This window comes from Lacerta agilis, chromosome 18, assembly GCF_009819535.1.
Source record: "Lacerta agilis isolate rLacAgi1 chromosome 18, rLacAgi1.pri, whole genome shotgun sequence".
Classification (NCBI taxonomy): Eukaryota; Metazoa; Chordata; class Lepidosauria; order Squamata; family Lacertidae; genus Lacerta; species Lacerta agilis.
Genome location: NC_046329.1, coordinates 10,103,188 through 10,127,355, shown reverse-complemented (window position 1 = coordinate 10,127,355; position 24,168 = coordinate 10,103,188). Strand labels below are relative to the sequence as shown.

At 48.2% G+C, this 24,168-nt stretch overlaps 1 protein-coding gene across 10 annotated transcripts in view; it reads right to left on the bottom strand.

The window, feature by feature from the left end:
* The window catches only part of TCF3 (transcription factor 3), a 69,234-nt gene extending 46,374 nt beyond the window's left edge, over positions 1–22,860 (bottom strand). For all 10 annotated transcript variants that reach the window (XM_033136612.1, XM_033136608.1, XM_033136610.1 and 7 more), the window contains exons 1-2: positions 22,762–22,860; positions 18,188–18,260 (exon numbers count right to left, since the gene is read on the bottom strand). In XM_033136612.1, coding sequence (XP_032992503.1) covers positions 18,188–18,260; positions 22,762–22,833 — 145 coding nt within the window. In that variant the 5' untranslated portion in view covers positions 22,834–22,860. The remainder of the gene's footprint in view (positions 1–18,187; positions 18,261–22,761) is intronic.
* Positions 22,861–24,168: the final 1,308 nt, after the last annotated feature.

The window sequence follows — 24,168 nt, the reverse complement described above, 5'->3', positions numbered from 1 at the left end:
CCTCCATCTGTTACCCGCCATCCATCCTCCAACCGCCTCCTGGCACTCACACAGGACTTTCATTTGTTCCGATTTAAAAGAGCGGTAGAGCTGGGTATCATCCGCATAGCTTTAGCTGAGATTCCTGCATTGTAAAGGGTTGGGGCCGGACGACCCTCGGGGGTCCCAACTCTGCGATTCCACTGCTGGTTGCTCTTGAGCGCCCCCTCCAAGGCAGCTGGCCAGAAGGCGGAAGTGCAGATCCACCCGGCGACTTTGCCATGCACAATTTTAAAAACACAACCCCCCCCCTGCATTTTCTGTCCTTTCAGGGCTGGCCAGCCTCCTGCACCTTGCAGGGCGTCCTTCGGGGCCCACAAGCGCCGGAGAACCGCGCACGGCACGCGGGAGACGCGTGAATTTTCCGCGAAACTTAAAAGGGACGCGCAGCGGATGTTCACCCGACCCTTTGCATTGAGTTTTGCTCAGATTCCCGGGGTGTTTTCCCCCCCTTTAAAGGGGGAGGGACCCCTAAAGCAGGTGGGGACGATAATTTGATTTAAATGAAGGTAGCAGACGGCTGCCATGATAAACACTTCCCTATTAAGCTGCTTTTAAGTGCCTAATCGGGGCTGGAATCGGGAGGGGACATCGCCGAGCGAGATTTGGGAATCAATAAAAGAAGGCAGCCGATAATTAGGTTTAGCCTTCGTCGCGAGCAGCAAAGTTGTTTTCCACTATACTCGACCCCCCCCCCCGCCCTCATCCCGGACAATCAGGTTACAACAATTTAATAATGATATTTTTCTAGACCCGCGTCCAGCTTTTGGGTTGGAGCCAGCCACTCTGGGCAGCTTCCAGCACGTATGAAAACTTAATAGTAAAAATGCGATGTAAAAAGTCGCCACGGTTTTTTCGGAGAGGGTTGCTTCCTGGTCTGAAAGCGCAGGATTGGGTCGGGCAGCCCTAAGCATGCTCCGAGCCAGAGGTTTAATGCAGCCACTCGCCTGGGACGAGTCAAGGATGTCCTCCAGGCGAACCGGAAAGAAGCCATTCAGGAACTAAACCACAGACCGGTGGCTCCCAACGTGGGCAGTGAGATAACTGGGAAGGGGGGGGCTGGAGGCGCAAAAGACCAACTACCAGATTTTGCAAAGCTTGCTATCGTTGGATCAAGTCCATCAGTTCCGTTGAATTAATTAAACTAAACCGTTTTAATTGGATTAATGTGCAATTAACTGCCGCTGTTTCGAATCATACTCCGTTAAACTCTTCCTTAGCAGGGAGTATTTCTGCATGTCTTAATTTTTTTTACAGGATAAGGGGACAACCGGGTACGGATTTATGGGAAAGGTTTGGGAACAGCCGCGATAAGGTTGCGGCCAACCGCGTTTTACTCGAGAGTAAACCTAGCCTCGGCAACCGCCCCGACTCGATTCCCCTTTCCGCACAAACCCAGCCCCGGCCACCTCCCTTTGAAATCCCTACAGCCAAGTTCAGCCAAATGCCGAAGACAATCTCCGGCAGCCATTTGGGCTCGGTTCCAGCGATCATTCAGACGCACGGCTCGAAATCCCATTCTGAACCGAAAACGGCAAAAGACTGTCTTTTAAAACATAATAATAATAAATAATCACATTTTCATAGTCTGGAAAAATAAGGTGTCTCTAACTGCATACCAGGACTCGGGTGGCGCTGTGGGTTAAACCACAGAGCCTAGGGCTTGCCGATCAGGAGGTTGGCGGTTCGAATCCCCGCAATGACGGGGTGAGCTCCCGTTGCTTGGTCCCTGCTCCTGCCAACCTAGCAGTTCGAGAGCACGTCAAAAGTGCAAGTAGATAAATAGGTCCCGCTACGGTGGGAAGGTAAACGGTGTTTCCATGCACTGCTCTGGTTTGCCAGAAGCGGCTTAGTCATGCTGGCCACATGACCCGGAAGCTGGACGCCAGCTCCCTCGGCCAGTAAAGCGAGATGAGCGCCGCAACCCCAGAGTCGTCCGCGACTGGACCTAACGGTCAGGGGTCCCTTTACCTTTACATCAGCCCTGCAAAGTAGGCCAGGCAGGAGGGGAATCTCGGCCAGGTTGCCAAGTGAGTTTGTGGCTGGGCAGCGGATTCGAACCCAGATCTTCCTGGAGTGAGAAAGCTAACTAAGATCCAGGAGCGAGGCAGCTTAAATGTGGTCCCCACACCACCACCACCACTGGGCAGCACCCCACACTGTCCGGCTTTGCCCCGCCCACTAGCCCCACCCAAATTTTAGAGATGGTTGGGGGGAAGACAACTTCTTCTTCTTCTTAGGGAGGCCGGGGAGCAGAAAGCCGGAGGCAAAATTTGACGCAGATCGTACCAGAACGGGAAGGGAACCCCCAGAATCATCTAGCCCAACTCCCTGCAATGCAGGAATCTTTTGCCTCATGTGGGGCTCGAACCCGCGACCCCGAGATCAGGAGTCTCCGGCTCCGAACGGTTGCAGCGTTTGGGGCTTTTCAGCTCGAGAGGAAATACAAGGAGAGGAGGCATCGAATGCCCTTTTAGAATGGGTTAAGAGGGGCAGAAAGACGGGTTGTTTTCGATTATGAATTTTGTGTTTTTATATTGTGGTTTTATCCCGTGGACCAACCTCAGACCTGCGGGGAGAGGGCTGTATACAGATTTAACTAATCATAATCATAATCGCAATCATGATCATAGGGACCATGAAGCATCTAGCCCCCGCAATGCAGGAAGCTTTTGACCAATGCGGGACTCGAACCCGCCACCCTGAGATTAAGAGTCTGCGGCTCGAACGGTTGCATCGTTTGGGGCATTTTAAGAACCACAGGGAGAGGAGAGGAGAGGGGAGGAGAAGGTACCCCCAGGGGTCATTTAGCCCAACCCCCTGCCATGCAGGAATTCTTTTGCCCGATCCAGGACTCGAACCCATAACCCTGAGATTAAAAGTCGCACTTTCTACCCGCTAAGCTCTTGCGAATTCATGGAACCAACCACAGAACTGTAGAGCTGGAAGGGACCCTCGGGAGTCCTCTAGCCCAATCCCCTGCCATGCAGGAATTGTTTTGCCCGATGCAGGACTCGAACCCATAACCCTGAGATTAAAAGTGGCGCGCTCCACCTGCCAAGCTCCTGCGAAGCCATGGAACCAACCACAGAATCGCAGAGCTGGAAGGGACCTCCAGCCCAACCCCCCTGCTATGCATGGAATCCTGTGCCCGATGCAGGACTCGAACCCGGGACCCCGAGATTAAGAAACTCAGGCTCTGCCGACGCAGCCTGCGATCGGAGAAATATAAATCTGGCAGGGGAGGGATGGGGAGAGATGACGACGAACGGAGCACAGATAAGCCGGAGGGTTGAAAACAATTAAAATAAAATAATAATAATAAACTCTGCGGCCCCCGAAACACTTCCTGGCAGCTGTGAAAACAAGGTCGCCCCACAGTGACCAAACAAAAGACCTCAAAGGGGATCACTGAGAAAAAGGGGGGAGTTTTTTAAGTCAACACAATAAAATCAATTGTGTGGGGTTTTTTTTTTAAAGAATGCTAACACCAAGATGGAACCAGCCATTAAACACTTGTCCATATGTCAGTGTGTGTGTATACAAGGATATTTTAAAAAAAAAGTTTTGCAAGTTGTGTGACTTTGTAAAAAATCCAGAAACAAAAAGGTGTGCAGCTTTTTGGGTGGGTGAATCAGCGGAGCTTTCTCCAGCAAATCGCCCGAAGAAAATTGTTGAATTTCCCTAAATCCCCCCCCCCATGCCAATTCTGCCATTGAAATCCTAGGCAAACCGAAGTCCTGCATGAATCAGCTGAAACGTTGAGGACTAGAATCTTATTTTGGGCTTTGCATGCAAAAGTCTCGGGTTCAATCCTCCGGGTATAGGGCAGTAATTAAACTCAATACACAACGACAACAACAATTCCATGGAGTCTCCGGGTAGGGCTGTGCAACGCCCCTGCCTGAAACCCTGGAGAGCTGCTGCCGGTCAGAGCTGGCAACATTGAGCTCAATAGACCATTGGTAGAAGATAGCATCCTCTCGGCTAGTCATGAGAACTAGAATCTTGTTGTTGTTTAGTTTTTAGTCGTGTCCGCCTCTTGGTGACCCCATGGACCAGAGCACGCCAGGCCCTCCTGTCTTCCACTGCCTCCCGCAGTTTGGTCAGACTCATGTTGGCAGCTTCGAGAACACTGTCCTACCATCTCATCCTCTCTTGTCCCCTTCTCCTTGCGCCCTCCATCTTTCCCAACATCAGGCTCTTTTCCAGGGAGTCTTCTCTTCTCATGAGGTGGCCAAAGTCTTGGAGCCTCAACTTCAGGATCTGTCCTTCCAGTGAGCACTCAGGGCTGATTTCTTTGAGAATGGATAGGTTTGATCTTCTTGCAGTCCATGGGACTCTCAAGAGTCTCCTCCAGCACCAGAATTCAAAAGCATCCATTCTTCGGCGATCAGTCTTCTTTATGGTCCAGCTCTCACTTCCGTACATTACTACTGGGAAAACCATCGCTTTAACTATACGGACCTTTGTCGGCAAGGTGATGTCTCTGCTTTTTAAGATGCTGTCTAGGTTTGTCATTGCTTTTCTCCCAAGAAGCAGGCGTCTTCTAATTTCGTGACTGCTGTCACCATCTGCAGTGACCATGGAACCCAAGAAAGTGAAATCTCTCACTGCCTCCATTTCTTCCCCTTCTATTTGCCAGGAGGTGATGGGACCAGCGGCCATGATCTTAGAATCTTAGCCCCGTAGTCTTTACGGGAAGGAGCCGAGCCAAGAGGGCCGTTGGTATTTGGGGGGGGGGGGACACACAAAACAAACAAGGCAAGGTGCTTTGGGGTTGCGCAGGGTCACGATCTGCCGCGCGGGCCGTCAGACGGGTGACTCACGGAGCAGGAAAAAGGCAATAAGGAGGAGAACTGCTCCTGCCAGGAAGGGCCGATTCCCTGCGCCCGGAAAAACAAGCTCGCCCCTCGGAGAAAGAAAGGGGGGGAAAAAACTTCTTTTCTTCCGTAAACAAAGTGTTCCCTTGCTGCCAGCTGCTTTAAACAAAAAACAGGGGGTGGGAAGAAAGGGGGGAGGCAGGCAGCCTGGGAAATCCTTTGTCTTAAGACTGTTTCCCCCCCCCAAACTGCTGTTGCCACAACAATACGGTGAGCTCCTTTCTCGGGGACACAGCTTTCCTTTGCAAAGAAGCTCTGCAAAAGGAGCTTGGCAAGGCAGGGCCCGTTTCGTCTGCAGGTCTTATTCTGTGCCCGCATTTGCACCCTGCTTTCCTGGCCCAGGGACGCGGGTGGCACTGTGGGTTAAATAATAATAATAATAATCGCATTTTCATAGTGCGGAAAATAAGGTATCTCTAACTGCACACCCTGGAGGAGACTCTTGAGAGTCCCATGGACTGCAAGAAGATCAAACCTCTCCATTCTGAAGGAAATCAGCCCTGAGTGCTCACTGGAAGGACAGATCCTGAAGTTGAGGCTCCAGTACTTTGGCCGCCTCATGAGAAGAGAAGACTCCCTGGAAAAGACCCTGATGTTGGGGAAGATGGAGGGCACAAGGAGAAGGGGACGACAGAGGATGAGATGGTGGGACAGTGTTCTCGAAGCGACTGGCATGAGTCTGACCAAACTGCGGGAGGCAGTGGAGGATAGGCGTGCCTGGCGTGCTCTGGTCCATGGGGTCACGAAGAGGCGGAAACGACTGAACGACTGAACAACAACAACTACTGCACACCAGGATGCGGGTGGCGCTGTGGGTTAAACCTCTAATCCTAGGGCTTGCTGATCGGAAGGTTGGGGGTTCGAATCCCTGTGACGGCGGGGTGAGCTCCCGTTGCTCGGTGCCAGCTCCTGCCAACGTAGCAGTTCAAAACGCCGTTTCCGTGCGCTGCTCTGGTTCGCTCTGGTTCGCCAGAAGCGGCTTAGTCATGCCGGCCACATGACCCGGAAGCTGGAGGCCGGCTCCCTCGGCCAGTAAAGCGAGATGAGCGCCGCAACCCCAGAGTCGTCCGCGACTGGACCTAGCGGTCAGGGGTCCCTTTACCTTTAACCTTCCTGGCCCAGGAGCTTCTCGCTCCCTCCCTCCTGCACATGCAAAACATCCTGGCCAGGTAGCCCAGACTGCTTTCCTCGTTTTGGGGGACCTTGGGTCCAGGCGGTGGACGCGGCCCTCTAACGGCGTTCAAAATCCCCCAGGTGTGTTTGGCTACCGGCACGGGTTCCAAATGCGACTATATGTCCGTTTCCGGGCACTAGTTGGCGACCGACATTTAAAAAACTCTGCCTTAGTCCAGAGCTTGTACTGTACTATTTCCATTTTGAACTGCATCCGTTTCCCCCCTCTTGCATCCCAGGACAAGTGAATTGGTGCCAGTCGAGCGGTTTGGTTGAGATCGTAAAATGGCAGCGTCAGAAGAGAGACCCCCGAGGGGCATCTAGTCCGACCCGGAATCTCCTCTCTTGCAACTCGAAGCCATGGATTCGAGTCCTGCCCTCGGGAGCGGGAGAAAACAAGCTGGCTCACTCTTCCATGGGACAGCCCTTGAGATAATGGATGGTGGCTCTCCTATCTAGTCTCAGTCTTTTCTTTGCCAGGCTGAACATAGCCAATTCCTTCAACCGTTCCTCATCAGGCTCGGTTTCCAGGACCTGCGTAAATCTGGGCACCTGGACATGGCTGAAAATTGAACCTGGGAACACATTGTCACAAGAGCGCCTGGACTAAAATCGTGCATCAGAAACTCCACTCTTGTGGTTTACCCCCACAACAGCTACTCACAACAGCTAATTTTAATTTTTATCATCCACAGTACCGTCTTATTTATTTTATAGTACAGTACATTGATTATTGCTTTCATTTTATGGCTCAACGGTCTCGTTAGATAGCAAAATTCACGTTAAAACTTATAAGAAGATAAAAATTGTATTAAGAAGTTGTATTTTGAGATTTAGATGTTAAATGACATAAGAATTAGAGATGCAGATTATGAATATAAGTGAATGATTTGTTAAAATTGATAGAAAGTTACTAAAGTAAATTAGAATTGAAAGCAGAGGAGAGAATGGGGGAAGTCCTCTTAATTAGACTCGAAATAAGATTAGAATTAAATTGATGGAGTGTTGGTGTTCCTGTATGTAGGTATGTATTTTCTTTTATTTTTGTTCTTTTTTGTTGTATTTGTTGTTTCTTTGATGTATTCGTATTTGTTTTGTGTGGAAAACCAATAAAATCTTGTTTAAAAAAAATCACATTAAAACTGCTGTTTTAGGGGTGGTTTTTTTTTTAAGAGTGTGGAACGGATTAATCCGTTTTGCATGACTTCCTATGGGAAAGCGCGCCTCGGTTTAGGAACGCCTTGGTTTTGGAACGGATTAAGTTTTGAGAACCAAGGTATTCATATCGCGCCCATCTGCCTTTGTGCACTTCCTCCGAGATTCCCAGAGGTCCTTTCGTTGGCTGATGATGCGTTGACAGGAAAGTTTGCTAAGCTGGGATTCTGGTCCAAATGAGCTAAGTGAAACCCCAAACGGTAGTCCAGAAATAAAAATAATATTCGTCAGCTCATTCACCATCTAACTTCTGGCTCTCGCTTGCCGAACTGCAAACGTGTTTTGTTTTTAAAAAATAAGTTTACCAAATTTGGAGGGGAGGGGGGGGGTTGAGAGAGAGAGAGAATTCCCGAGCCGATTTAAAATAGAACGGAGTTAAATTTAGGTTTCGGGCCAGCTTCCTGACTTGAAACTGCCGCTCTCCGGATCTGGAATGATCATCAGGTATATAAAAGACTTGGCACGTTTTGTAGATGCAAAATCCTGGCTGTCGCTGGAGGCATTTGCCTGGAGGGTCCCCCCCCCCCTACAAAGGCAGGCTTGAGGATCGATCCCGGGCATCTACAGTGGTACAGTACCTTGGTTCTCAAACTTAATCCGTTCCGAAAATTCTGCTCCAAAACCAAAGCGTTCCAAAACCAAGGCGCGCTTCCCCGTAGAAAGGAATGCGAAACGATTCAATCCGTTCCAGACTTTTAAAAACAACCCCTAAAACAGCCATTTAACATGGACTTCACTATCTAATGAAACCATTGACCCATAAAATGAAAGCAATAATCAATGTGCCGTACTATAAAATAAATAAGACGGTATTGTAGGTGACGAAAATTAAAATTATTATTTTTCACTTCCTTGCGCTGATGATAGTCATTGTTTGGATGGGGGGGCTCTTATCCATTTCCGCAGTCACACAATCAATCAATCAATCAATAGCTGAAATGGGTTCCGCACAGTCACAAATACAAATTAAACTAAAAAGCCCCCAAAACCAAAAAACGCAAAATAAATAGCGAAAAAGAAAGCGCCAAACTTAATCCGTTCCGGAAGTCCCTTTGACTTCCAAAATGTTCAGAAACTGAGCAATGGCTTCTGATTGGCGCAGGCGCCCCGGAAACAATAGCCGACAGCCGCGTCGGACATTCGGCTTCCGAAAAACTTTCAAAACCTGGAACACGTCCTTCCGGGTTTTCAGCGTTTGGGAACCAGGGTACCACTGTACTTAAAACCAGCTCTTTGCTGAGAACAATGAGGACTAGAATGTTGCCGTATCATTAGGGCAAAGGGCTGTAAATTCGATTTTGTGTGCCGGAGGGTCTAGGTTCCATCTCTAGCTGGGACTGGGAACACACCCCTTGCCCACCAATCTGTTTTATAATAAAACCGATTTATCATCAAACCGATCCACAACCCCCATTATTTTTCTCGCAAGCCGTCAGGGTGGATTTGATTTAAATCAAATCGATTTAAATCACGATTTAAGTCACTCGTCAGTAAGACTTGATTTAAATCATATATATTTTTTACAAAATAAAATAAGAAATTCCTTCCAGTAGCACCTTAGAGACCAACTAAGTTTGTTCTTGGTATGAGCTTTCGTGTGCATGCACACTTTTACAGAAAGACTCATCCTTGCTGGTATCGTCTTAATATTTACAACCAGAGGAAGCTTTCATTTTTGGAGGGAGAATGCCAGGCTGACCAGTGGAACTCACTGCCACATCGCAGGCCGCAGTTTGCTTTTTTAAAAACCCAGGCAGAACTGCTCGCTTATGATATATTAGGGTGCAGTACAGATGTTTTTTGGGGGGGGTATCGAACACAGGCCACAAACCTCCTTCCTCGAGGATCACTTGTAGATGCCACAATGAGGGTAACAGAAAATTCCCCGCTAAAAAGAATAATTCAAAACCATGCAGAAAATCCACACAGAGATTTCAAGTCGGTAGGAATGCACAGCGTCGTCTCCGTCATCGTCCCCTCCCCAACCAAACACGCTCGCGTTCCCCATAGCAACCCCAAAACTTGGAGGCTTTTCAACATGGCGAAAATCCCATTTTGAAACACAGCCGGACTTTCAAATGCAAATAGCGACGGAGACGGAACATATGGTGGAGGTTAGTCCTTATTTTTCCTAATTAAACGGCGCGCTGCTGTTTTGTATAACAATGTTAATAGGGCATTTGCAAGCTTTCGGAAGGGAGGCCGCGGCGTTCTCTCCACCACCACCCCCCATTTTTTAAGAGAGAGGCGGCAATTGGCAGAGAAAACCGAAGGCCGCGAGACACACACACACCCCTGTCCCCGATCTTCCTCGATATCAACACGGTGGTTTGGCACGTTACCAATTTAGAGGTGGTAGAAATGTCCCCTCGGATCCCATTGCTGCTTTTTTTTTTGCAGACCCCCTCCCTTTGGCAAAAACGCACCCCTCCCTCACAGATTCGCATACTGAACACGGAAATCTCCATTGGGTGATATTTTCCAATGGCCATACAGTGGCACCTTGGTTCTCAAACTTAATCCGTTCCGGAAAGTCCGTTCCCAAACCAAAGCGTTCCAAAACCAAGGCGCGATTCTTTCCCATAGATAAAAGTCATGCAAAACAGATTAATACGTTCCGGACTTTTAAAAACAACCCCTAAAACCACAATGGAACGTGAATTTTACTCTCCAACGAGACCATTGATCCATAAAACGAAAGCAAGAATGTGCTGTGCTATAAAATAAATAAGAAAGCGTCGTAGATGATAAAAATTATTATTTTTTCTTACCTGCGTTGTTGGGATGGGGGGGGGGTGTTATCCATTTCCACAGCCACACAATCAATCAATCCATCCATCAGTGGCTGAACTGGGTTCCACACGGTCGCAAAAGCAAACGAACCGAAAAAGGCTCAAAAACCGAAACGCAAAATAAAGAGCGAAAACAAAAGCGTCAAACTTAAATCCGTTCCGGAAATCAGTTTGACTTCTGAAATGTTTGGGAAATGAGGCGCGGCTTCTGATTGGCGCAGGCGCCCCGGAAACGATAGCTGACAGCCGCGTCGGACGCCTGGCTTCCGGAAAACGTTCGGAAACTGGAACGCTCACTTCCGGGTTTTCGGTGTTTGAGAAACAAGGCGTTTGAAAATGAAGGTACTTGTAAGTGCTGGGAAGCTGTGATTTCAGGGAGAAAAGTTGGCTTAAACCCTTCTTCCAAATTTCCCTAGTAAATCAGTCCCCCCCCCACCCCGACACTGGATTGCAGTCAAGAACCCAATATGGCCCCCCAGGCGGAAGATTTCCCCTTCGAAAGGCGTGCCAAAAAACCAGGTGGAACGGTTGCGGCTCTCAAACCTGCCCACATCCGACAGCGATACACTGCCACAAAATAAGCCCCACTCCCCCCTGCCGCAATTTCAGCAATAGTTTGGGGTTCTCCCACAAAACGGTGCAGGGGACTAAAGAGTTGCGCCCATTTGGAGCGAGGGCAAGCGAGCGCCGCCCTCGCTCGGCGTTGGCTTTGCAACGGTGCCAACTTTGCCAAACCTGCCGAGCTGGCAGGAGCTGGGAGATGCCGTCATGCCATCCCTGACGAGATGGATCCCTTTGATTAGAAACACCCTCTAATTTTTTTTTAAAAAAAGAATAGGAACATCCAGTCGAGATTAAAAGGGAGTGTTGCGTGAGAAATTTATTTACTCAAAACAGCAACTAGCCACCCTGCTAACCCAAACTCCTGGTTACACAGGAATTCCTTTCGTTTTTTCCATCTCGGATTTTCAGAAACCCATTATTGAAGCGCAGAGTTTTTTTTATTGCAAGGTACTGTACAGTGATGCCTTGGTTCTCAAACGCCTTGGCACTCAAACAACTTGCAACCCAAACACTGCAAACCCAGAAGTAGCTGTTCCGGTTTGCGAACTTTTTTCGGAAGTCGAACGTGCTCCGTTTTGAGTGTTTACGCTGAGTTCTGTCTGTTTTCGCTATTCATTTCTTGTTTTTTGCAGCTGTTTTTCGTTTGGTTTTTGTGAGTGTGTGGAACCCAGTTCAGCTACTGATTGATTTTTCTGCAGTACATTGATTATTACTTTCGTGTTTTGAATCAACCATCTCGTTAGATAGTAAAATTCACGTCAAATTGCTCTTTTAGGGCAGTGTTTTTCAACCACTGTTCCGTGGCACACTAGTGTGCCGCGACATGTTGCCTGGTGTGCCGTGGGAAAAACTGAAAAGTAATTATAAAATACTTTCTTTGTGTTTATTTGATTCCTATTCAAGAGAATTACTTTATATATAGTCAATATAGGCACAAAGTTAATTTTTTTAACATTTTCTAATGGTGGTGTGCCTCGTGATTTTTTTCATGAAACAAGTGTGCCTTTGCCCAAAAAAGGTTGAAAAACACTGTTTTAGGGGTTGTTTTTAAAAGTCTGGAACGGATTAATCCACTTTGCATGACTTTCTATGGGAAAGAAGCGTGCCTTGGTTTTGGAACGCTTTGGTTTTGGAACGGACTTCCGGAACGGACTAAGTTTGAGAACCGAGGTGCCGCTGTATTGAAGTGCAAGGTTTTGATGTTAAGACTCTGGAAGTCTGGCTCAAAATTTCCCTTTTAAACTCTTTCGCCGGAGACGCAGCTAAAATGCAACAACCCCGCAAGGAAAGGCTGCACTTTTCGTTGAAAAGTCAGAAGTCCACCGGCTTATTATCCTTAGTTATCAACGAGATTTTACAGCCTGCCTTTCCTCCGAGGGCTTCGAAAAGCAGCCGTTTTGCACTCGCGGAAACAACATAGCAAGGTTGCCCCACAGCAGAAAGACTCTAGGAAGGCAGTGGGGTGTAGTGGTTAGAGCAGGCACCGCCCCAAACTCGGCCCTCCAGATTTTTTGGGACTACAATTCCCATCATCCCTGACCACTGGGGTCCTGTTAGCTAGGGATGATGGGCTAGCTAGGAGAACTAGGAATAAGGTCTTCAGCTGACCTGCTGGAGAAAGCCGGAGGGGCCAAACTGGCGCCCAGAGATCTCCGCATGGCCGCAACAGGACCCGCGCCAAGTCGCAAAACACACCTGGGGAACTCCGAGCGCCGACCAAAAAGGTAAAACAAGGTCCTAGTCCTCATGGTCCTGACTTAAAATAGCAAGCGTGGCTGTAGCAAGGAGAGTGGCAAATTCTACTGCGAATCCCTGGAACCCTGGGGAGACTCGACATGCCAGGACGGGTTGCCAAACCCATTTCATTTAGCTGTTGTTCTGGAAAAATGTGCCAGATTTCAACCCTCAGCCTGACTTATGCAATGTGCAATTTATGCCATTTTAAAAAACAAAACAAAAAAACAATAATTTGTTTATTTATTTTTTAAAAAAATATCTTTACAGCCCGGAAGGGTTTCCTGAAAAATAAAATCGACGGGGTTGCAGCCGACGCTGGCCTTACTCAGGAGTAGACCCGCCGAAAACAGCAGGCGTGCCCAACTTGGGTCTACTAACGCCAATGGGTCTACTCTTGAGTAAGGCAAGCACTGGGTGCAACCGATGATTTTAATCTTTAGATTGGTGCAACAAAAAAGGAGTGGAAAAACCAATAAAAAATCCCCCAACCCCCCCCCCCCCAAAAAAACCGGCAGGTTTTATGGCTTTGCAACCTGAAAACTCAAGAGCTGCCACTTTTAAAAAGAACTCACCTGATTTTATTTTATTTTATTTTAAACCAGAGTGGCTGGGGGGGGGGGAAGGCGGAACCCTTTTGCGACGTTTTTCAATTTCATTTTTTAAAAGCCCTCTGTTTCTTTAATCACAGGAGCATATATATTATTTTAGGGATTAACGAAATCCTAGAAAGGTACCCGCAACGAGCTGGCAAGATGCCCCACTTGAAGCTTTTACAGATCAGGTGAACTTTTTTGCACACACAGAGCTCCACAATAAAAGGCGGAAGAGATCCATACCTATGTGCGTGCGTACATATAAATATATCTTTCTACAGATATAATCCAAGCTGGCGTTTTAATTCTTTGTTTTGGAGACGGAGGGGGCGGGCAGGGAGAAAGGAGTCGGTCGGAGAGTGACAGAGCAACTCTCAGATGCAACGCCAACCTTCCTTTTTGGAGAGAGATCAAAGTGTGCCAAATTAAAGGTGTATGGGGGGGATCCACAAAAAGGGGAAAGAAAACAGGCGCTTGCTCCTTTGATAGGCGGTTGCTGGTTTTGGGTTGGGGTGTTTTTTGGTTTCTGCCCAAAGGTAAGCTGCTGTGGGTTAAACCACAGAGCCTAGGGCTTGCCGATCAGAAGGTCGGCGGTTCGAATCCCCGCCATGACGGGGTGAGCTCCCGTTGCTCGGTCCCTGCTCCTGCCAACCTAGCAGTTCGAAAGCACAAAATGCAAGTAGATAAATAGGTACCGCTCCGGCGGGAAGGTAAACGGTGTTTCCGTGCGCTGCTCTGGTTCGCCAGAAGCGGCTTAGTCATGCCGGCCACATGACCCGGAAGCTGGACGCCAGCTCCCTCGGCCAGTAAAGCGAGATGAGCGCCGCGACCCCAGAGTCGGACACGACTGGACCTAACGGTCAGGGATCCCTTTACCTTTGTTGTTCAGTCGTTCAGTCGTGTCCGACTCTTCGTGACCCCCTGGACCAGAGCACACCAGGCCCTCCTGTCTTCCACTGCCTCCCGCAGTTTGGTCAGACTCATGCCAGTCGCTTCGAGAACCCTGTCCCACCATCTCATCCTCTGTCGTCCCCTTCTCCTTGCGCCCTCCATCTTCCCCAACATCAGAGTCTTTTCCAGGGAGTCTTCTCTTCTCATGAGGTGGCCAAAGTCTTGGAGCCTCAACTTCAGGATCTGTCCTTCCAGGGAGCACTCAGGGCTGATTTCCATCATAATGGATAGGTTTGATCTTCTTGCAGTCCATGGGACTCTCAAGAGTCTCCTCCATTACCTTTACACATTGATTATTGGCCTCGTTAGATAGTAAAATTTATGTAAAATTGATGTTTTAGGGGTTGTTTTTGAAAGTCTGGAATGGACCGATCCATTCTGCATTACTTTCTATGGAAAGCGCGCCTTGCTTTTGGAACGCTTTGGTTTTGGGACGCACATCCGGAACGGATTAAGTTTGAGAACCAAGACGCCGCTGTATTCTTGAAAAGAATGCCTCTTCCTAGGTCATGAACCTGTATCCATCGAGACAACTGTGGAGAGGCATTCTCTCCTGATAAAGAGGAGGTCGGGACGTGGGGATGTGGCGGCCACATTCTCATCATCCCCAGGGCCAACAGCCAAGGCCGCTGCAACCCGCGAATCTTATCAACATCTGGAAGACTGCAGACTAGAGCTTGTAGGTTTTCCATTTTTCGGCAACCTCTTGTTCCTGCAGCTTAGTTCAACGAGCTTTTGGCTAAAAAGCAATGAAAACTCTCCTTTCCAAACCTTTTGGTTGGGGGGGGGGAGGGGATAAAGGTCACCCCAAAATCATCCGGATTTTTTGTATACGTAACTGTATAATGCATTATGCAATTGCACATAATAATTATGCATTAGGATACAGGGGTGGGGGGAAAACAGCGATTGCGGATTTTCTGATGCTTGCACAATGTTTTTTCGTGCATCGTACAGTGGTACCTTGGTAGCCAAACGGCCTGGCTCCCGAACAAATAGACTCCCGAACGCCGCAAATCCCGGAAGTGAGCGTTCCGGTTTTCGAATGTTTATCGGAAGCCGAGTGCAGGAAGCTCCTGCAGCCAATCAGACGCTGCGCCTCGGTTTTCGACCCTTTTGGGAGCCGAACGGGCTCCCACAATGGATTAAGTTTGACAACCTTCTTGCTGCTTAGAGTAAATCGAAGCTGCCGTATGTCTTTGTTTGCAAGCGCCGCAAAGTTCGTGCATTGCTTGGATTGCACATTCTGTGCACAAATTACGCCTTGGGATCTGGGGTACGGAGGGCCCCTGCTTCCAACGTTTCTCCAATACCCGCAATGATTTTATTTTTTTTGCTAAGGTTTCCATATTTACGACAAATTCTTGCAGCCATTTTCACTGAATTACCTACAGGTGAAACTCGAAAAAGCAGAATATCGTGTAAAAGTCCATTTACGAAAGCAATTGTTTTCATTAGCTACTGGAGTTTAATATATGAGATAGACTCAAGACATGCAAAGCGAGATACGTCAAGCATTTGCTTGTTATAATTGTGATGGTTATGGCGCACAGCGGATGAAAACCCCAAAGTTGAGATTGTTAATTTGGGGTTCTCATCAGCCATAACCATCACAATTATAACAAATAAAGGCTTGACACATATCTCGTTTTGCATGCCATGAGTCTATCTCATATATTAGTTTCACCCTTTAAGTTGAATAGCTGAAAGAAATGAACCTTTCCACGATATTTTCCGAGTTTCACCTCTATACGGCAATTCTAGCTTTTCATTTCGGGGTGATCCTTCCCCCCCCCAAAAAAAACTGAGACGAAACAGCCACTTTTTCAGTGTTCGTAACCAAAAAAGCTCACCCCTTCGTGATACAGGAAATGATGTTTTTTTGTGGTTTTTTTTTTGAAAAAGTCATAAAGTTTTAACCCTGCTGCAGACAAGAAAGCAGCGACGCGATCCAGCCTTGGGGCACGACAGCGACAGAAGCCCCACATCCCCACTCGGCCCTTTCTCCGAGGGTAGACTTCTCCTGCCCATGGAAGTTCCACCCAGCACAAAACAGAAGCTTCCACCAACCCTTCTGCTTCCCCTCTTTTTCAGAAAGGACGAGCGCTGAGAAGGCAAAAAGGAAGAGTACAGGCCGCTCAGCCCGTCCCGGAATCTCAAACACTGCTGGGGCGGTTGCGGCAAGCAAGAAGCCCAAATTATTTTGTGAAAAGCATCAAAGCCGGGGGTGGGGTGGGAGTTGAAGAAACCTCCTCAGATGCGACAAGCTCCGGGCAGAGGGAGTGGAAAGGGGTGGGGGCAGTATTATTTTCGTGTGTGCTGTGGGGGTGGGAAGGGAGAGATTCCACTTTGTTGCAACCACCTGTAGCTTCAAAATTCGGGAACGTGCACAGACTCGCCCCGCTCCCAAGACGCGAACGGGCGCAGAAGTCTCTATAGCACACACCCCATATCAAAGCAAAGCGCCCCCCCCATCAAACGAAGCACATTTTGCTTTCATGCTCAAAATCAAAGGAAACACACAAAAACCAAGTTAGGGAACGGAGCCCCCAGATCCAAAAAATTTTTAAAAAAAATTGGGGGAAAGGGGGGGTTTCCTTCCCCCCTCACCTTGAACTTTTGCACCTGCAGTTAAACATAAAAACGCAGCCTTCTAGCAAACAGGTTTTCTCCAGATGTGGCCAGGCTACAAACCCCATTCGCCCTAGACCAGGCACAGGCACAAAGTCGACTACAACTCCCATCTTCCCTAGCTAACAGGACCCAGTGGTCTAGGAAGGCAGTGGGGTGTAGTGGTTAGAACAGGCGCCGCCCCAAACTCAGCCCTCCAGATGTTTTGGGACTACAACTCCCATCATCGCTAGCTAACAGGACCCAGTGGTCAGGGATGATGGGAATTGTAGTCCCAAAACATCTGGAGGGCCGCAGTTTGGGGGTGCCTGCCCTAGACCCCCGGCCCGGGATTGGCTGCTGGAAGTTGGGGGGCAGGCGGGTTCTGGCACCAATCTCTGGAAGACCCCCTGGTATATCCCCCATATCCCTGGTCTGAGAAGAGGCATTCTCTGCTCTCGAGAGGGGAGAATGCCTCTTTCTAAAAGGACAGCTGTCCCTTTGGCTCTCGCGAGCAGGAGGGGAAGGGCTGCTGTTTCGTAGATCGGGGACGGGGAACGCCGGTCGTGTGGGATTTAACCCACTGGAGCAGTTAAGTACAGCATTGCCTGTTTGGAGTGGTCCTGCAGGGGATTGTTGGTCCAGCCACTCGAAACCACCTGTTACACCTGGCTGGAGCATCTTTCCTTTTGCACGTGGCTAGCAGGTGGGTGTGACCTTTCCAGACCCTCTAAAAGGCCACGTCACACAGCAAACTCGGCCCTCCAGAAGTTTTGGGACTACACTTCCCATCGTCCCTGACCACTGGTCCTGTTAGCTAGGGATCATGGGAGTTGTTGTCCCAAGTCACACCCTTCTTTTCTGTCCTGCCTGCTTCCGGATTCACCTGGACTGCACCTAGGTTATCTCCCAGATGGGCTAAACCTGTTTGACCATTAGGTCCAGTCGCGGACGACTCTGGGGTTGCGGCGCTCATCTCGCTCTATAGGCCGAGGGAGCCGGCGTCCAGCTTCCGGGTCATGTGTCCAGCATGACTAAGCCGCTTCTGGCGAACCAAAGCAGCACACGGAAATGCCGTTGACCTTCCTGCCAGAGTGGTACCTATTTATCTACTTGCACTTTGACGTGCTTTCGAACTGCTAAGTGGGCAGGAGTAGGGACCGAGCAACGGGAGCTCACCCCGTCGCTGCGGGGATTTGAACCGCCGACCTTCTGATCAGCAAGCCCTAGGCTTTGTGGTTTAACCCACAGCGCCACCCACGTCCCTTTATTCTTTTAGGAGGCATCAAAGGGACTCACGCAAGTCTGCAACCAGCTTTCTGCTGTGTAAAGGGAGGAATACAGTCTGCTGTAGAAAGCAGCTTGCTAGTGCGAGTTAGGAAGGGAAATATGAATCAATATATCCTCTCCTGTCGCCCCTCTCCAGCTGTTGTGCCGGAATCCCCGCAACTTCCACCATTTGCTTGCATCATTTATATTATTGTACTATTATTATTATTATTATTATTATTATTGCCATGCAGGAAGCTGGAGTCCCGGCAACAGCAAGCACAAGACCTCAGGCTCCTCGTTTGTGTAACCCTGGAGGAAAAAAAAATATAGAAATACAGGGAGATATATTCAAGGTTACCTGATCCTCCGAACTGCGTGCTAGCGAGAGTCGTAGGCCTGTTTTTCCCATTGGCTACTGGCAGCGGAAACATCTGGGAAAGAAGAAGAAGAAGAGGGGGAAAGGAGAGTTAGGAACTCAAGATATATATACGCCGGTCGCCAAACAGCTCCTTAAACCAAGGCTGCGGTCGCCAAAACGAAATTTCCGTTGCCGTTTTGGGGGCAAGACAGCTCTAAAGTTTTGATTTTTCAAAGGACGGGTGATGGATTCTCAGTTAAACATCTGGCTAGATCAGAAGACAACCTAGAGTCGGGTTTAGAGCTTCGAGAAGTTAAAGAAAAGTCCCTTGATCCAAGGAAAGTAAAAAAGGGAAGCATTTAGTTTCGGGATTTCGGCATGCGAGAACCAAAACGTGCGATAACGGAGGCATTCGGGAACCGAGGTACCCATGCATCATTCCAAAAAAATTCAAAAAGCGAAAATTCAGACACGAAAGTTGAGCACTTTTTTTGGGCCAAAGTTGCAAATGAAGTTTAGACATATGGCAATCCTAACGTCACCCCCCCCTTCAAAAACATTCAGATACATCAGAAACTGCCCGTGAGATCACAGCAATATCAACAAGTTTTGGCCCCAGATCAATGCATAAGCAGATCTCTCCAACTCCAAACACACTTGCACGGTCTTCCTGGTCAACATTTTGCAGGAAAGACCTGTGAAAATATGCATCTTTGATTTTTCTCTTCTGTGCTTTCTATCCGACGCTGGGAAGATCCGGGAAGAGGAATGATAAGGGCATATTTAAACAATGCACAAACACCTGGATCACAATGTTGCCTGTGCAAATTGAGCCGCTGCAGATTTCTAAATTATAAGGAGCAAGCAGCCTTCTCCAACATGTTTGGTACCATGATGTTGTGGGACTAAAAAGGAGATTTTGTCCATCCCTCAGATATGGCACAGGTTATCAGCAAACAAGTGGCTTGCGTAGAAAATGACTGTGGACTAGAAACTTAAGCAGACTGCAATTTGCAAGTTCAACATTAAGCCGAGTTATGGCTCCAAGGGCCATTCATAGCGACTCTTTCTGCTTCAATAAATTTTATTAAGGTTTATAGGGGGGGGGGACACAAAAGTTACTCTCTTTTCTCCTTTTTAGCCAAACCAAGACATTCATATAGATACCATAAAAACAGAAAAAGGGGGCGAAAGAGAGAAACAGGGAAGGAAAAAGAAGGAAAGAACAGAAAAGAGGTTAAAAGGGAAAGAAAAATAAACAAAACAAAAACAAATTTGAGCTCCCAGGAAAATATTTCAGGTCCTTCTCTATGGGGACATTTTCCTTTCCACATATTGACCTACCTATTTAATTTATAGAGCTGCCCCCCCACAGCAGAAAGACTCTAGGAAGACAGTGGGGTGCAGTGGTTAGAGGGTCAGACTAGGACCTGGGAGATCAGGGTTCGAATCCCCTCTCCGCCAGGAAGCTCGCTGGGTGACCTTGGGGTCAGTCACAGCCCTCTTGGCCTGCCTTGCAGGGCCGTCGTAGGGATTAACTGAGGAGGGGCGAACCATGGATTCCCTCAGAGGAAAAGGTGGGAGATCAATGCAATGAATAAACTCACACCAGTCGCAAAATGTGTTGGAGCAACAAGGAAGTTGCCCCTATGGATCATCTCTAGGTTCAGAATGCTGAGGACTAGCGCCTTACTCTGTTTTTAGGAAAGGCGCTTGCCGTTTTGCATGCCGAAGATCCCAGGGTTCGGTCCCCCCACTTCTCCAGAAACACACTTGACTAAAAACATTTCAAAGAGCAAAAACCCAGTCGCAAAAATTGTTAAGCTTAGGGGGTTTTCTTTGCAAAAGAAAAACAATAGCTTTCGAGCTGTTTCTTAAGGAAATTCGTCATAACCTAGACTTCCAACGTTGGATTTCCACGGACCTTTCAGCGCTTTCTGCCCAGGCGCCGCTTCCGGGAACTGCAGTATTCCGGCTACGTCCAGGAAATTCCAGACCTAGGGCAACCCCCGGCGCTGCCGGTCAGTGCAAGAAACACTGAGCGAGATGGACTTCCTGTGTTCTGGCTTAGGGTCAATTCCACCTGCGGCGCTTCAAAGCATCGCAAGCGGAACCAGGCTTCGGAGGAAGCAGAGGTATTTCCTCCAATTCGAGGGGTGCAAAACCGCACCTTTATATTTTTCCTACACCGCCACCTTAAAACGCAGACAACTTGCATCCTCCCTTCTGAACCTTTTTATGCAGCGTCAGAAAAAGAAACAGATTTGCGAACGTGCAAAGGAAACAAAAAAGAAACTGATTGAACAACAGAAGGCAGGAGTTCCCTTAAGTTTATCTCTCTCTCTCTCTCTCTCTCTCTCCCTCCCTTCCTTCTCTCCCAGTTTCTTTTTCCTTCCTTCCTTCCTTCCCCCCTCTCTCTCCCTTCCTTCCTTCTGTTTCTTCTTCCTTTCTTCCTTCCTTCCTTCCTTCCTTCCATCCATCCATTCATCCTTCCTTTCTTCCCTCTCTCTCTCCCTCCTTTCTCTCTCTTTTTCCTTCCTTCCTTCCTTCCTTCCCTCTCTCTCCCTTTCTTCCTTCCTTCTCTGTTTCTTTTTCCTTCCTTCCCTCCTTCTTTCCTTCCTTCTCTTTCTCTCTCTCCCTTCTCTCTCAGTTTCTTTTTCCTTCCTTCCTTCCTTCCCTCCCCCTCTCTCCCTTTCTTCCTTCCTTCTCTGTTTCTTTTTCCTTCCTTCCTTCCTGCCTTCCTTCTCTTTCTCTCTCCCTTCCTCCCTCCCTTCTCTCTCAGTTTATTTTTCCTTCCTTCCTTCCTTCCTTCTCTCTCTCTCTCTCTCTCTCATTTTCCATGCAGTGTGGGAAAACCACCTTTAATGCATGCAGCGCTCAAGGACTACAGCTCCCATGATGCTGTGTGCTAAAACAACAACAACACCACATACACGCAGAGAGAGAGAGCTGGCACAGAAATACAAAAGGAACCATCCAGAATCCCAAATTTCCAGTTCTCTGAATCTAACAGAAAGCCCACAGGCACCAAATTTCAAGAAACCGTGTTAATATAATCTGCAGAATTTGGCAACCCCGGTGACCCCTTGCCTGACCGAAGTTGAAATGGACTAGAGAAGAGAAAAGAGACCGACGCTGTCAGCTGTCACTCTCTGGGGTTGTGTTTTATCTCTCTGTGACGTGGTGCTTCTCCGTGGCCTGCTTCCAAGGCTCCTTATCTTAAAAAGCCAAGACCACACGCCCTTCCAAGTTCGGCCGGCATGACACAACCCTCTCCTCCGCCGAAAGTTTGCCTCCATTCGGCTCTCCTCAATAAAATCGGCAGAAGGCGCCCAAGAAACGGGAGAATGCCTCTTTTTGGAGGAGGCATTCCCTCTTGAGAGGGGCACGAGTGGCGCTGTGGGTTAAACCACAGAGCCTAGGGCTTGCCAATCAGAAGGTCGGCGGTTCGAATCCCCGCAATGACGGGGCGAGCTCCCGTTGCTCAGTCCCAGCTCCTGCCAACCTAGCAAGGGGCAAGAGAGGAGATTCTGACTCAACGTCAGGAAGAACTTTCTGACAGTAGGAGGCGGAGGCGGTGGGATGGAAGGTGGTGGATACTTCTTCCTTGGAGGTTTTTAAGCAGAGGTTGGGTGGCCACCTGCCATGGATGCTTTAGCTGAGATTCCTGATTCCTTCCTTCCTTGCTTCCTTCCTTCTCTCTCTCTCTCCCTCCCTTCCTTCTGTTTCTTTTTCCTTCCTTCCTTTTCTCTCTCTGTCCAATTCCTTCCTTCCTTCTCTCAGTCTCTCTCCTTCCTTCCTTCCTTCCCTCTGTCCCTCTCCTTCCTTCCTTCCTTCCTTCCTTCCTTCTCTCTTCCTCCTCTCTGTTTCATTTTTCCTTCCTTCCTTTTCTCTGTCTCCTTCCCTCCTTCTGTCTCCCTCCCTTCCTTCTGTTTCTTTTTTCCTTCCCTCCTTCCTCCTCCCTCCTGTTTCTTTTTTCCTTCCTTCCTTCCTTCCCCCTCCCTCCCTTCTCTCTGTTTCTTTTTTCCTTCCTTCCTTCCTTCCTTCCTTCCTTCCTTCCTTCCTTCCTCCCCCTCTCTCTCCTTCCTTCCTTCCTTCCTTCCTTCTCTCTGTCTCTCTCTCTCCCTTCCTTCCTTCCTTCCTTCCTTCCTTCCTTCCCCCCTTCTCTCTCCCTCCCTTCCTTCTCTGTTTCATTTTTCCTTTCCTTTCCTTCCTTCCTTCCTTCTGTCTCCCTCCCTCCCTCCCTCCCTCCTCTGTTTCTTTTTTCCTTCCTTCCTTCCTTTTCTCCCTCTCTCTCCCTCCCTCCCTCCTTCCCCTACTCCGCCCCCACCCTCCCTAAGTCTTCACAACAAGGAGACCGTAGCAATTACACGTTCCCCTTGATACTGCGACGAGGAACAAACAAGTTGGTACCCGCAACCGCTCGCCTCCTTGCGAGTTGCCTCTGTCCGACTCCCTCGCTCAAACACACCCAACCCAGTGTAATGCCACCATTCCTTTTGCCACCGCCCCTTCCCCTCGTCTTCACATGTGCGTAAACCCCGCAAGAGATAAATAACCAGAGTCTCGCTTACCATACTGAAATCCAAGAGGTCACTCAGCTCCTTGTCGGTCCCTGCTGCGGCCATTCTCTGCTGCTGGTTCATATTCCCCCCAGATTCAAACGTAGTCCGTCTTTTCGTTGTTATTATTATTCCGCACCGAAGAAAAGGAGAGGGGCGAGGGGTGGAGGAGGAGAGGAAGAAGGGATGGGAGCAGAGAGGAGAGGAGGGAGAGAAAGAAAAAGAGATTTTTTAAAATTTAAAATAATATTTGTGAAACGGAGGAACAAAACCAACCAGAAATAAACGTTTCATTTTGCAATGCTATCCCCTTCATGCAGGGATCTGCTTTCAAATCCACAACAAGTGAGTTATTGAATAGAGAATGGAGGATTGGGGGGGGGGAAATCGGTGGGTGCAAATTCAGCCCCACAAACGCTTTGATTTCCCCCCCCTCCAAAAAATGTGCCTCTCTGAACCCACCAACCCCCCAATTTCTGGGCGAGACGGACTGCGAGGTGACGGCCACAGTTTTTGCAGGGGTGGGTGGGGAATATGTGAGATGAAAACAGGATTTTTATAAGGGAAGGGTGATGATGGACAGGAGAAGGGTGGGGTAAAGTATGAATTAATGGGGATATTATAAAGGCTGACCACGGTACTCCGACCCCAGAGGGAAAACGGACTAGGAGAATGGAATAAATACTTAGGTACTTGTTAAAATGTGTTATTTTTTTAAATATTTCGAATTGGAATCAGAAGAAATATAGGCCACAGCATAACAAAGTTAAGAGAGGACAAAAGAAGTTGAGATGTGAAATTTGATGTTTTATTTCATAAGAATAAGATTTAAAATATGTTGATTATAATTGTAAGATTAAGATTAGACGTAAGAAAGTAGATTTTACAATGTTACAAAGTTACTAAAGATTAGATTAGAAATGAACGCAAAAGAGAGGATGTGAGGAAGTCCCAAGTTTAGGATTATAAAGAAGATAAGGATAAGTAATTAATTGTTTTGCTTGTGTGTACTTTGTGTAGTTTATGTAGTGTTTGTATTTGTATTTTGTGTATTTTTATTATGAAAATCCAATAAATTCTTATAAAAAAAAGAAAACGAAAACAGGATTTTTATTTTTGCAGGAAGGGAAGGGAGCAGGAAATAAGAGAGCACCTCTATCCCTGGGTACCTTCTGAGGTCCTGCATCAAATGCCTTTGGCCATCCTCGGAAAACCGGGAAACTATTGCTACTCAGAGACACACAGCACACAAATAGAGATGATAAGGCCTTGGGAAGGGGGGGGGTCAGAAAAAGAAGGGGTAGAGCCAGTTCCCCCCCTCCAACCCCCCCCCAAAATAGGCACGAGAACGGGGGGAACCACCACACAAACCTTCGCATAACCACACACAAAGCTTATTCTACTGGCGATAGGTATCTG